Consider the following 14,390-nt stretch of genomic DNA (forward strand, 5'->3'; position numbering starts at 1 on the left):
TGAGTCCGGTTTGTAAGCCTCCTTGCTCCCACACGCTTTTTCAGTTCTGCTCACAAATTTTCTATAGGATTGAGGTCAGGGCTTTGTGATGGCCACTCCAATACCTTGACTTTGTTGTTCTTAAGCCATTTTGCCACAACTTTGGAAGTATGCTTGGGGTCATTGTCCATTTGGAAGACCCATTTGCGACCAAGCTTTAACTTCCTGACTGATGTCTTGAGATGTTGCTTCAATATTTCCACATAATTTTCCTCTCTCATGATGCCATCTATTTTGTGATGTCCACCAGTCCCTCCTGCAGCAAAGCACCCCCACAACCTGATGCCGCCACCCCCGTGCTTCACGGTTGGGATGGTGTTCTTCGGCTTGCAAGCCTCTCCCTTTTTCCTCCAAGCATAACGATGGTCATTATGGCCAAACAGTTCTATTTTTGTTTCATCAGACCAGAGGACATTTCTCCAAAAAGTACAATCTTTGTCCCCATGTGCAGTTGCAAACCGTAGTCTGGCTTTTTTATGGCGGTTTTAGAGCAGTGGCTTCTTCCTTGCTGAGCGGCCTTTCAGGTTATGTTGATATAGGACTCGTTTTACTGTTGTTATAGATACTTTTGTACCCGTTTCCTCCAGAATCTTCACAAGGTCCTTTGCTGTTGTTCTGGGATTGATTTGCAGTTCACACCAAAGTACGTTCCCCTCTAAGAGACAGAATGTATCTCCTTCCTGAGCGGTATGACGGCTGTGTGGTCCCATGTGGTTTATACTTGCGTACTATTGTTTGTACAAATGAACATGGTACCTTCAGGCATTTGGAAATTGCTCCCAAGGATGAACCAGACTTGTGGAGTTAAAAAAAAAAATTCTGAGGTCTTGGCTGATTTCTTTTCATTTTCCCATGATGTCAAGCAAAAAGGCACTGTTTGAAGGTAGGCCTTGAAATACATCCACAGGTACACTTCCAATTGACTCAAATGATGTCAATTAGCCTTAAAGAAGCTTCTAAAGCCATGACATCATTTTCTGGAATTTTCCAAGCTGTTTAAAGGCACAGTCAACTTAGTGTATGTAAAGTTCTGACCCACTGGAATTGTGATACGGTGAATGATAAGTGAAATAATCTGTTTGCAAACAATTGTTGGAAAAATTACTTGTGTCATGCACAAAGTAGATGTCCTAACCAACTTGCCAAAACTATAGTTTGTTAACAAGAAATTTGTGGAGTGGTTGAAAAACTAGTTTTAATGACTCCAACCTAAATGTTTGTAAACTTCCGACTTCAACTGTACATATGAGAACCCTTACTTGTCTCTCTTTTGCGTCTCAATTATGCTTCAAATGCTTACATTCTGTATATTTCACAGAAGTGATCAAGTTTAGATATACCTTTTGGAGCTCTTCAACTGTAGTTGGAAGGTTGATTAAGTCTGAGGCTGATTTGATGTTGGCCTTTAGATGGTTCACCGCAGTGTCCAGAAAACTGATCTAATGAGAGAGAAGCATTCCAGAACACAGAACATTCAATTACACGTGGCAAACAGACTTCCCTTTCACTCTACAATCCAAACCTTGATTTAACCTGCTTTGGTGTGAGAGGTTTCACAACAATGGGGGTGACAGATGACAAAACAAGATAGTTCTACAGATAACATCACTTTCCCTTTAACACTTTACCTTTCTGTTAATCTCTGTAAGGTTGGACCACAGTTTGTTCAGACCCTTGTCTCCACTTTCAATATCCTCCAGCTTTCTCTGCTTTGTCTTCAGCTCTTCACTTAGTTTTGGTATTTCATGTGATGACACCTTCTGGCTGGATTCCACTGTAGAGAAAATATGCATTAAAAAAACATACAATGTACTAAAACTGTAGTCACTGGGCTGTATGATTGTAAAACTCAGCCATAAGCAATGGATGTGCAAAGGTTAGCCTACTATTTATTGTGAAGTAAAGTGGGATAGTGTGTACTACTGTGGCTGAATACATGCTTGAACCTGAAGGCCTTTTCTAAAGATTGACATGGGACAAATGACAGGTTGCAGTGTTTGTCTGATGGCTTACTTGTATGCAGCTTTTCTTTGAGGGAGTCTAGATCTTCTTTCAGGGCAATCTGCATCCATATCAGTCCAGCACAAGCCGTAACACAGGCAGCCAGTATGATAAACAGGAACAAGGGATAGCAGACATTGCAGCACTTCACGTAACTTCTTCTATGATGAATGAGAAAGTTTTTATTAATATTTTACATTCACAAGCTTTATGCATCATAGCCAAATAATGGACTAAAGGAGCCTAACGTTACTCCTTATAGTCCAAGGACCTTACACATTCTGTTCAGAGGTGAATTGGCTCCATCAGCCAAAACAGCCAAAAACTCCATCTAAACGTGAATGGATTCTCAATTCCGATACGGTTCTAGAAACATAAATCCCTCTACTTTCATATCACATCAAAATTATTTGACAAATGCAAAGTACACATTTACTGTACACACTGTTTTAACACAGTGACAACATGCTTGTGGCGTCCGTCTTCCATTCGGAGACACAGATAGCTCCTTAGCAAAGTATATGCCTCCATTGTCAATGGAGCAGTCTGTCAACGCTATATTGGGGGTGCCGCACTATGCCATGTCTACCAGATGCGCATGCGTTTTGCCCTATGTTGTTTTTGCCGGATGTCTAGCCCGCTTTTTCCTGTACCTAAAGCACGTGCTTCGCAGAGCTGCAGAACGGTTTGCTGCACGGAGTATATCATTTTCGCCCTGTTCGACCAAAGCTAATAATTAGAACAGATTAAAGTTATTCTCCCATCAAGCTACTGGTTTCATATACTGCAGGGCTACCATCAGACTGGTCAATCAAATCTATTAATAAAGCCCTTCTTACATCAGCTGATGTCACAAAGCGCTGTACAGAAACCCAGCCTAAAACCCCAAACAGCAAGCAATGCAGGTGTAGAAGCACGGTGGCTAGAAAAAACTCCCTAGAAAGGCCAGAACCTAGGAAGAAACCTAGAGAGGAACCAGGCTATGAGGGGTGGCCAGTCCTCTTCTGGCTGTGCCGGGTGGAGATTATAACAGAAGATGGCCAAGATGTTCAAATGTTCCTATATGACCAGCAGGGTCATATAATAATAATAATAATAATCACAGTTGTTGTCGAGGTGTGCACAAGGGCACATTACAACAATTAATCTAGTTTGTTTCTATTCTTCAGTCACCCATCTCTAGCAACATCAATAAATTGAACTGGTTGTTCCCATATAGATTACTGACTTCAAATCACTAGCTTGCTAAATTACGTATTCATTTTGCACGCCATTCTTTTGGCTGGTTTCGTGAAAACTAGCCAACAGTGCTCACTAACCAAGTGTAGTAATAACGAATTGTCCTAGCGTCATTCTTAACTGAGACAAATTTCCAGTCGTTCAGCTGGTATTTTTTCATCTCTACCTACACAATAGTCATCATCATTTGGCCTCTGTATGGTGCCACCCCATTGGAACGTTTACGAACTTCCGTTTGTACCACTGCATGGTAATGCAACTCACAACTTGAAAGTATTGAACGCTTGCGGTACACTGAACCCACCGCAGCCTAGTGAGGCATCCCTAACTTTGCAGACTGCTCCATTGACAACTCGTGTGTTGCTTTATCGTGCGGTGGTACTATCCGAAGTACACAGACAGACTCCAACTACTGTAGCTAGCTTGAAGCACATGAGCGTCAAGTAAGGAAAATGCTGGCTAGACATCCGGCAAAAGAAAACTACAGCATAGTCCACTCTGCCCTCTGTCTGTTTTCCGTAAACAAGCGCTGTAACATGGAAATATGACCGTGTGGGAACCTTAACCCTATAAAAATGTATATATCAATTTAGCCTTTTTAAACATTTATTTTATTTTATTATTTCTCACTGATATGAAAAATAAGGTCCGCAAGCGATGCGTGTTAATGTTCAGGCCGAGCGTCAGGGCTCTTAACAAAACCTCCACATACAGAAGAAGCCTTCGTCCAATGACTTGTGTAATGTAAATGGAACTAAGAGTCATGATCAAGGAGGGCTACATGTATCATTGATAGACATGTGTGACCCGTTTCAAGAAGCTAGGCGTATGTGTTTTTTTGGGCAAAAATGCCTTCTGGAACATGTTAACTTTCATCTGCCTTAATAACAAACTTGTATGCCATCTGGTAATACGAATAAAACATTAGAATTACGAGCCTAGTTGGTTTAGCCACAGAAAAAGTCAGGAACCTTCCCGCTAGCCATGATTGGCTGAGATAATGGTTGAGCTTGGACATGCCGAGAGATGAGTTTGGATTGGTCTGCCACGTAGAATGCTTCTGTCTATAACATGAGCTGCTCAGCATGTGTAGATAATCCTTGCTAATGTTGCCTTTTTGAAAGATATAACATTAGCCATGGAGAACTGCAAAAGTGTTGCTATGGATCAACTGCCCAGAATTTAGCAGGCGCTATCGACAAAGATCAGTGGGAAAACGTTGTGATGGACTACTTTTTGCACACGGTCAGTGTGAACCGGAGTGACTTGACACAACGGGCCAAACAAGCTGTAGCTAGCTACAAACCAAACGGAAAGACACGCTGCCGTGGAGCGTTCATCCATGTATACGGGTAAGAGTCTAGCTACATTTCATATATTATATGTTTCTAATTTTGTCAGAAAGTTGTTTTCATTGCAAGTTAGAGCGTAGTTTTAGACCTTGCTGGCTCGCTAGCTAACGTTAAGTGTATGATCTGTGTAGTAATACTATTTGTATCTCAGTAAGCTATTTGCATTTCTAGTCATTGCCTAATGTTAGCTAGCTAGCTAACATTGAACTTAGCTAACCAACTAAAGTCAGAATGTACATTAGCTTCATCTTTCTTCCCTACCCTTGCCACACTTGTTAGATATTATGCATATTGACAGCTTGATATCAAACGTCCTCGCCATGTGATTTATCATAGTAGCAGGATGCAGCAATCTAATTGATCAGACTGAAAACATGCAAGGAAAAGTGATCAGTGAAATTATGAAGCGAGTGGGACAGGACAAATACAACTTCACTCTATCCAATCAGAGCAGCAGGATCAATGTACAGCCCGCCCTTCTCTTTAAAGACAAGCAAACTAGACAGTTGAGTTTTGACCACGCACATGACTGACTCAGACACAGTTTGGTTTAGAAAGTCTGACTGACACGAGAAACATGCTTGCTGGCACCCACATTTTTATTTTTTTATTTTTTTTATCATAGATAATAAAAAATATATATACTTGGATCATAATCGTATCCAGAAAATTGTCCACATCCGTTACGATACTAGTTTTGTCTGACTACTCGGCACACCCCTAGTGTCTGGGTAAGCATCATCTAATAATGATACAATATTTCTATTTTTGATATTGCTACTACGCAAATAACCATTTCACTGTACTGTTTCCACCTCTGTATCCTATGAATGTGACAAATACACTTGTGAAGAACAACATGACCTGCACCAAAGTCAGATTAGGACAGGGGTGTCAAAGTCAAATGGACGGAGGGCCAAATAAAAAATTTAGCTACAAGCCGAGGGCCGGACTGTTCGAATGTTCATTGAAAAATTTTTAAATGACGCATATAGTCTAGTGAACCTAATTGAACCTACTGAAAACCTAACAAATATATTCCAATATGATCAGATAAATAAAGCAATATTTTCTTATGGCTCTGTCAGTAATCTTTAATTTTCAACAGACACAAAAGACAAATTTCCTTTATATAAAAATCCCCATAACATGAACATTAAATGAAAGAAACCGGTATTCAAGGCACCATCAGTAGCCTATATTTTCTATTTTAGCAAAAGTGGGCTAAATTTACTTCAAAGAAAAAAACAATAATAGCAATTTTCTATCATCCACTCAACTGAAATATTTTTAAAATATAATTGGATTGAAATACAATAAAATAAAGTGCAAAAATCTAGCCTTTTGTAGCCTTTGTTCCATGTCCATATTCTTGTTTTTGTCCGCGTGTTTCGTTTCATAATGTCGTCTCAGATTATACTCTTTCAGTACCGCCACACTTTCTCCACACAGAAGACACACAGGTTTTCCAGCTACCTCCGTGAACATATACTCCGACTCCCACCTTGTTTGAAACCCCCGGTTCTCAGTGTCCACCTTCCGTTTTGCCATTTTTGATGGGTATCTGAAAGTTAATTTTACTGTGATGCTGACGACTGCTGTGCCAATAAATATTGAAATGAAGCAGCCTACTGCTCGGTGCGTCACCGTTGCATTGTGGGAAATGTAGTATTGGTGCGTGTAAAAGATCTGCGGGCTGCCGGCTTGCTGCGGTCTGCGGGCCGGTTCTAATAATAAATCAAGATCATCCCAGGGGCCGTAAAAAACCTTCTCGCGGGCCGGATGTGGCCCGCGGGCCTTGACTCTGACATATGTGGATTAGGATATAGGTGTATTTTTACCTGGAGTTTTTCCTCATTGTAGGATACTACTTTCACCACTTTTAGTCTTGAAATCTTTGGTTGTTTATTACACTACCTTACTCACTCTATTTAGCACATGGCCTCACATGTGAATCCTTAAAGAGATGGGTGGGGCTAAGGCTTTACAGGGTGTGAACTAGAAGTCGACCGATTATGATTTTTCAACGCCGATACCGATACTGATTATTGGAGGGCCAAAAAAAGCCGATACCAATTAACCGGACTATTTTTTATATATATATATATGTAATAAATGACAATTACAACAATACTGAATGAACAATGAACACTTATTTTAACTTAATATAATACAGAAATAAAATCAATTTAGTCTCATAAATAATGAAACATGTTCAATTTGGTTTAAATAATGCAAAAACACAGTGTTGGAAAGTAAAAGTGCAATGTGCCATGCAAAAAAGCTAACGTTTAAGTTCCTTGCTCAGAACATGAGAACATATGAAAGCTGGTGGTTCCTTTTAACATGAGTCTTCAATATTCCCAGTTAAGAAGTTTAGGTTGTAGTTCTAGGAATTATAGGACTATTTCTCTCTATACCATTTGTATTTCATATACCTTTGACTATTGGATGTTCTTATAGGAGCTTTAGTATTGCCAAGCCTATCAACTCCCAAGATTAGGCTGAAGCCATAAACAGCGCTGTGCATCCCAGCATTGCTAAGAGCTGCTGTTTGAATGAATGCTTACGAGCCTGCTGCTGCCTACCACCGCTCAGTCAGACTGCTCTATCAAATAACAAATAATTTACTTAATTATAATATAATAAACACAGAAACAAAACGTTTATTCTTTCAGTGAAATACAGAACCGTTCCGTAATTTACCGAACGGGTGGCAACCCTAAGTTTAAATATTACTGTTACATTGCACAACCTTCAATGTTATGTCATAATTATGTACAATTCTGGCAAATTAATTATGGTCTTTGTTAGGAATAAATGGCCTTTCAACAGTTCACGAGCCAGGCGGCCCAAACTGCTGCATATACCCTGACTCTACTTGCACTGAACGCAAGAGAAGTGACACAATTTCCCTAGTTAATACTGCCTGCTAACATGAATTTATTTTATCTACATATGCATTGACGTTTATGGTTAGGTACATTTGTGCAACTTATGTGCTTTTTTTCGTGAATGCGCTTTTGTTAACTCATCAAGTTGAAGTAGGCTGTGATTCAATGATAAATTAACAGGCACCGCATTGACTATATGCAATGCAGAACAAGCTAGTTAACCTAGTAATATCATCAACCATGTGTTGTTAACTAGTGATTATGTGAAGATTGATTGTTTTTTATAAGATAAGTTTAATGCTAGCTAGCAACTTACCTTGGCTCCTTGCAGCCACAAGATCCTTTTGATGCTGCACTCGTAACAGGTGGTCAGCCTGCCACGCAGTCTCCTCGTGGATTGCAATGTAATCGGCCATAATCGGCATCCAAAAAGGCCAATTACCGATTGTTATGAAAACTTGAAATCGGCCCTAATTAATAGGCCATGCCAATTAATTGGTCGACCTCTAGTGTGAACGATGCTGAGTAGGTGTAGACAAAGAGCTCTTTTTTAATTTAACCTTTATTTAACTATGCAAATCAGTTAACTAATTCTAAATTTACATTTTTTTTTAATTTAACCTTTATTTAACCAGGTAGGCTAGTTTATATGCAAGTTATAGTTTATATACAAGTTCTCATTTACAACTGCGACCTGGCCAAAATAAAGCAAAGCAGTGTGACACAGACAACAACACAGAGTTACACATGGAATAAACAATAAAAAAGCCAATAACACAATAAACAAATCAATGACACAGTAGAAAAAAAGAAAGTCTATATACAGTATGTGCAAAAGGCATGAGGAGATAAGGCAATAAATAGGCCATAGTAGCGAAGAATTACAATTTAGCAGATTAACACTGGAGTGATAAATGAGCAGATGATGATGTGCAAATAGAAATACTGGTGTGCAAAAGAGCAGAAAAGTAAATAAAAACAGTATGGGGATGAGGTAGGTAGATTGGGTGGGCTATTTACAGATGGACTATGTACAGCTGCAGCGATCGGTTAGCTGCTCAGATAGCTGATGTTTAAAGTTGGTGAGAGAAATATAAGTCTCCAGCTTCAGCAATTTTTGCAATTCGTTCCAGTCACTGGCAGCAGAGAACTGGAAGGAAAGGCGGACAAATGAGGTGGTGGCTTTGGGGATGATCAGTGAGATATTCCTGCTGGAACATGTGCTACGGGTGGGTGTTGTTATCATGACCAGTGAACCTTGAGATAAGGCGGAGCTTCACCTAGCATAAACTTATAGATGACCTGGAGTCAGTGGGTCTGGCGACGAATATGTAGCGAGGGCCAGCCAACTAGAGCATACAGGTCACAGTGGTGGGTGGTATAAGGTGATTTGGTAACAAAACGGATGGCACTGTGAAAGACTGCATCCAGTTTGCTGAGTAGAGTATTGGAAGCTATTTTGTAGATGACATCGCCGAAGTCGAGGATCGGTAGGATAGTCAGTTTTACTAGGGTAAGTTTGGCGGCATGAGTGAAGGAGTCTTTGTTGCGAAATAGAAAGCCGATTCTAGATTTGATTTTGGATTGGAGATGTTTAATATGAGTCTGGAAGGAGAGTTTACAGTCTAGCCAGACACCTAGGTACAATGACGGCCTACCCCGGCCAAACCCTAACCCGGATATTTATTTTTTTGTGATGCCCAATTACGACCGGTTGTGATATAGCCTGGAATCAAACCAGGGTCGCCTCTAGCACCGAGATGCAGTGCCTTAGACCGCTGCGCCACTAGTAGGTGTACCAACACATTTAAGGGCCATTTTCTCAAAAGTGGGGTTACAAGTTTATCAACTTTCAAAGCAGAATTACTTTCCCATTGTTCCTCAACTGCAGTGTATTATTATATATCATGTTGTAGCTCTATAAGTCTCTACTTTTATCATACGTAAAAAAAACAAAAAACGATTTCAAATGTTGCTACATAAGACCGAATTGAGGCAGTCAGTCACATATTTGGAATGGACGTTGTGTCAGCTAGATCGATCACTTACTTTCCAAAAGCAGCGACAGTACCAAGGTTGCTGAATTCATCATCATCTGAGCTTGATTCGGATTCTGAGTCTAGTGGAGGCTCGGTTCTGAGGAGCCTGTGGCCGGACCCCTTTTTGGTTTTCTTCCTTTTACTGTCCCCAAGTCCGATCAATGCATCGAGTTCTTTCCTCTTCTTCATCCTCTTCTGTGGGGTCAGCGAACCCGCTGAGCCCGACTTAAAACCGACCAAATCCAACGTTTTATCCAGTTTGGTTGTTGTATAAAGTCCTCTAGGTAGCTAGTCAGTACTACTAGCTAAAGTTGATTATCTGATAAGGCTTGTTGTTAGCCAACTAGCTACCTGGCTAACGTTAGCTAGCTAATGTCGTAATTTGAAACTACTACCATGAGCTACCAAGCATGTACCTAAGCTTGTTAGACAGCTAGCATGATATATTAAAAGCTCGTTGTCCTTGGTCAACGTCTAAAAGTGAGCAACCCAGCTAATAGCTAGCAGCTATTTTGACACTGGCCGCTCAATCCACCGCCCAAGGCACAACCAGAAGTTAAAATGGCGATTTTGAGATAGCTACTGAGCGAAAGACGGTATACAGTGTAAGCTATACATCAGGTTACTTTTAGTAGCACTTCCAAGACAGTATACATCTAACCAAAAATGTTTAAATGTCTGTGCAGTCGTAAATGCATCTGACGCGCTAATACTGTTGTTTTGATGTTGACCATCTGACAGAGCCGCCCACACTGGCAGCTTCCTTGATGTTCTTCTTTGCTATCATTGCGTTCGCACATTTGGTTATGCATGCCGCCACCTACTGTGCCGGAGTGTGTGGTCAATCACGTTGCATTTTGTGATAACAAAAATAAAGGGGAAAGGAATAAATTGCACCACCAATTTACGCTACACCTATATACCACCATTTAACCCTTGTGTGGTGTTCATGTTGTGTTATTCACCCAATGTTCGCGGGTCTGATGGACCCACAACATTATTGGGTTTTTAAAACAATACAGCCATAACAATTTACGTAAAAATACTTAATACTTAATACTTAGATGTTGACTTATATCAATTACAAGCAATAAAGACAGCTTACATGGTTAATATTTGCCATTTACCTCTGCTAGATCACATTTATCAATAAAAGTGCCATTCGTTTGCTTTGATAAAATGTAATTTATGTAAACAAAAATCGATTCTTATTTTTGTATTTTTTTTATTTCACCTTTATTTAACCAGGTAGGCTAGTTGAGAGCAAGTTCTCATTTGCAACTGCGACCTGGCCAAGATAAAGCAAAGCAGTTCAACACATACAACAACACAGAGTTACACATGGAATAAACAAACATACAATCAATAATACAGTAGAAAAATCTATATACAGCATGTGCAAATGAGGTAGGATAAGATAAGAGAGGTAAGGCAATAAATAGGCCATGGTGGTGAAGTAATTACAATATAGCAATTAAACACTGGAATGGTAGAATGTGCAGAAGATGAATGTGCAAGTAGAGATACTGGGGTGCAAATGAGCAAGATAAATAAATAAATACATTATGGGGAGAAGGTAGATTGGATTGGCTATTTACAGATGAGCTATGTACAGGTGCAGTAATCTGTGAGCTGCTCTGACAGCTGGTGCTTAAAGCTAGTGAGGGAGGTAAGAGTCTCCAGCTTTAGTGATTTTTGCAGTTCATTCCAGTCATTGGCAGCAGAGAACTGGAAGGAGAGGCGGCCAAAGGAAGAATTGGCTTTGAGGGTGACCAGTGAGCTATACCTGCTGGAGCGCGTGCTACGTGTGGGTGCTGCTATGGTGACCAGTGAGCTGAGATAAGGCGGGGCTTTACCTAGCAGAGACTTCTAGATGACCTGGAGCCAGTGGGTTTGGCGATGAGTATGAAGCGAGGGCCAGACAACGAGAGCGTACAGGTCGCAGTGGTGGGTAGTATATGGAGCTTTGGTGACAAGACGGATGGCACTGTCATAGACTGCATTCAATTTGTTGAGTAGAGTGTTGGAGGCTATTTTGTAAATGACATCGCCGAAGTCGAGGATCGGTAGGATTGTCAGTTTTACGAGGGTATGTTTGGCAGCATGAGTAAAGGATGCTTTGTTGCGAAATAGGAAGCCGATTCTAGATTTAATTTTGGATTGGAGATGTTTAAAGTGAGTCTGGAAGAAGAGTTTACAGTCTAACCAGACACCTAGGTATTTGTAGTTGTCCACATATTCTAAGTCAGAACCGTCCAGAATAGTGATGGTGGACGGGAGGGCAGGTGCGGGCAGCAATCTGTTGAAGAGCATGCATTTAGTTTTACTTGCATTTAAGAGCAGTTGGAGGCCACGGAAGGAGAGTTGTATAGCATTGAAGCTCATCTGTGGGTTAGTTAACACAGTGTCCAAAGAAGGGCCAGAGGTATACAGAATGGTGTCGTCTGCATAGAGGTGGATCAAAGAATCACCAGCAGCAAGAGCGACATCATTGACGTATACAGAGAAGAGAGTCGGCCCGAGAATTGAACCCTGTGGCATCCACATAGAGACTGCCAGAGGTCCGGACAACAGGCCCTCCGATTTGACATACTGAACTCCATCAAAGAAGTAGTTGGTGAACCAGGCGAGGCAATCATTTGAGAAGCCAAGACTGTTGAGTCTGCCAATAAGAATGTTGTGATTGACAGAGTCGAAAGCCTCAGCCAGGTCGATGAATACGGCTGCACAGTAATGTCTCTTATCGATGGCAGTTATGATATTGTTTAGGACCTTGAGCGTGGCTGAGGTGCACCCATGACAAGCTCTGAAACCAGATTGCATAGCGGAGAAGTTACGGTGGGATTCGAAATGGTCGGTAATCTGTTTGTTAACTTGGCTTTCGAAGACCTTAGAAAGGCAGGGTAGAAGAGATATAGGTCTGTAGCAGTTTGGGTCTAGAGTGTCTCCCCCTTTGAAGAGGGGGATGACCGCGGCAGCTTTCCAATCTATGGGAATCAGACGATATGAGAGGTTGAACAGGCTAGTAATAGGGGTTGCAACAATTTCGGCAGATCATTTTAGAAAGAGAGGGTCCAGATTGTCTAGCCCGGCTGATTTGTAGGGGTCCAGATTTTGCAGCTCTTTCAGAACATCAGCTATCTGGATTTGGGTGAAGGAGAAGTGGGGAAGGTTTGGGCGAGTTGCTGTGGGGAGCGCAGGGCTGTTGACCGGGGTAGGGGTAGCCAGGTGGAAAGCATGGCCAGCCGTAGAAAAATGCTTATTGAAATTCTCAATTATAGTGGATTTATCGGTGGTAACAGTGTTACCTAGCCTCAGTGCATTGTGCAGCTTTGAGGAGGTGCTCTTATTCTCCATGGACTTTACAGTGTCCCAGAAGTTTGAGTTTGTGCTACAGGATACAAATTCCTGCGTGAAAAAGCTAGCCTTAGCTCTCCTAACTGCCTGTGTATATTTGTTCCTAACTTCCCTGAAAATGTGCATATCACGGGGGCTGTTTGATGCTAATAATCAAGACATGGGTGGAATAAATCGTGTTTATCTTGAACAAATATAAATGAAACAAGGTTTTCATCACTATGGATGTTTATTGCTTTGAACTGAAATAACTTTTGGATCAGAGTGGTGTGTGTGTGTGTGTTTAACCTTTATTTAACTAGGCAAGTCAGTTAAAGTCTTACTTACAATGACGGTCTACCCCGGCCAAACCCGGACGACGCTGGACCAATTGTGCCCCGCCCTATGGGACTCCCAATCATGGCCGGATGTGATACAGCCTGGATTCGAACCAGGGACTGTAGTGACGCCTCTTGCACTGAGATGCATTGCCTTAGACCGCTGCGTCCATGTGTGTGTGTTAACTATTTAACTGTACTAGAATGCTTAAAAGGCCGCTAAAATGTTAAATATCGTTATTCGGTATCAGTTTTTTTTGGCAAGGAAAATATCAGATATCAGTATCGGCCAAAAATGTAATATCAGTGCATCACTAGTAAAAACACTTAGTTCAGGAATTTTACATCTCACTCACTCACATATATAGTTACAGCAGGCCAAGGTAGGCGGGTCAGACACACACACACATGGAACAACATCACTCACACTTCCGGTATTAGAGTTGGTTCTGTTGGTTTTGCGGATGGGGCACCAGCATCCTCCTTTTGAATCCTCCCCATGACGGCTGCAGAAGCTGGGGTCCTTGGGATTTGTTGCCTTCTCTGGATTTGAGGTCTTAGCAATGCCTTGCCCAGCTCCTTGAGAAAGAGCCATCTCATCTGGAGCTTCCCTTTGTTCCAATCTGGGTCCAACACCATCCAGATGACAAACACGTTGTACGCCGAGATGTCCAAGATGTTGAAGAATATCACAAGTGGCCAGCATAGGGTTCTTCTTTTGCAGCTGTAGCCAGTCACCAGCTTGTCTAAATTGTCCACCCCTCCTTTTGTGGCATTGTAATCCATTATGATTTCATTTTTTATATGTTCCTGGTCACAGATTCTCCCATCCCTGTGCAGCGTACTCATGAGTACCACATTGTTGCCTTTCTTTGGCACGTAGGACACTAGGGACGTGTCGGCCGTGAACACAAACACAAGCTAATTTATAGGCCTGTTCCGTGTATTCAATAGATGGGGTGGGAGCACTGGCTTGTTTTTTCGAACTGTTCCGACCATCGTCAGCTTCCTCTTGAGGAGCTCCTATTTCCCAGCTTGTGCGAAGTAAAAAAGTTATCGCATGTGAGGTTGTTGCCACGGAGTCCCTGTGTCACATCCACTGATGGCTTTTTGGCCATCAAGGAAAATGCTATGTCTGGCGCAAAACCCAAC

The 14,390-nt window shown here is 41.4% G+C and overlaps 1 protein-coding gene across 3 annotated transcripts in view; it reads right to left on the bottom strand.

Annotated features, from left to right (window-relative positions):
- LOC120020290 (EF-hand calcium-binding domain-containing protein 14-like) overlaps positions 1–10,332 on the bottom strand; it is a 32,837-nt gene extending 22,505 nt beyond the window's left edge. For 2 of the 3 annotated variants that reach the window (XM_038963850.1, XM_038963848.1), the window contains exons 1-4: positions 9,575–10,332; positions 2,053–2,201; positions 1,668–1,813; positions 1,380–1,478 (exon numbers count right to left, since the gene is read on the bottom strand). In XM_038963850.1, coding sequence (XP_038819778.1) covers positions 1,380–1,478; positions 1,668–1,813; positions 2,053–2,201; positions 9,575–9,753 — 573 coding nt within the window. In that variant the 5' untranslated portion in view covers positions 9,754–10,332. The remainder of the gene's footprint in view (positions 1–1,379; positions 1,479–1,667; positions 1,814–2,052; positions 2,202–9,574) is intronic. The other variant, XM_038963849.1, reaches the window with a different exon arrangement.
- Positions 10,333–14,390: the final 4,058 nt, after the last annotated feature.

Source organism: Salvelinus namaycush, chromosome 25 (assembly GCF_016432855.1).
Source record: "Salvelinus namaycush isolate Seneca chromosome 25, SaNama_1.0, whole genome shotgun sequence".
NCBI classification, from domain to species: domain Eukaryota; kingdom Metazoa; phylum Chordata; class Actinopteri; order Salmoniformes; family Salmonidae; genus Salvelinus; species Salvelinus namaycush.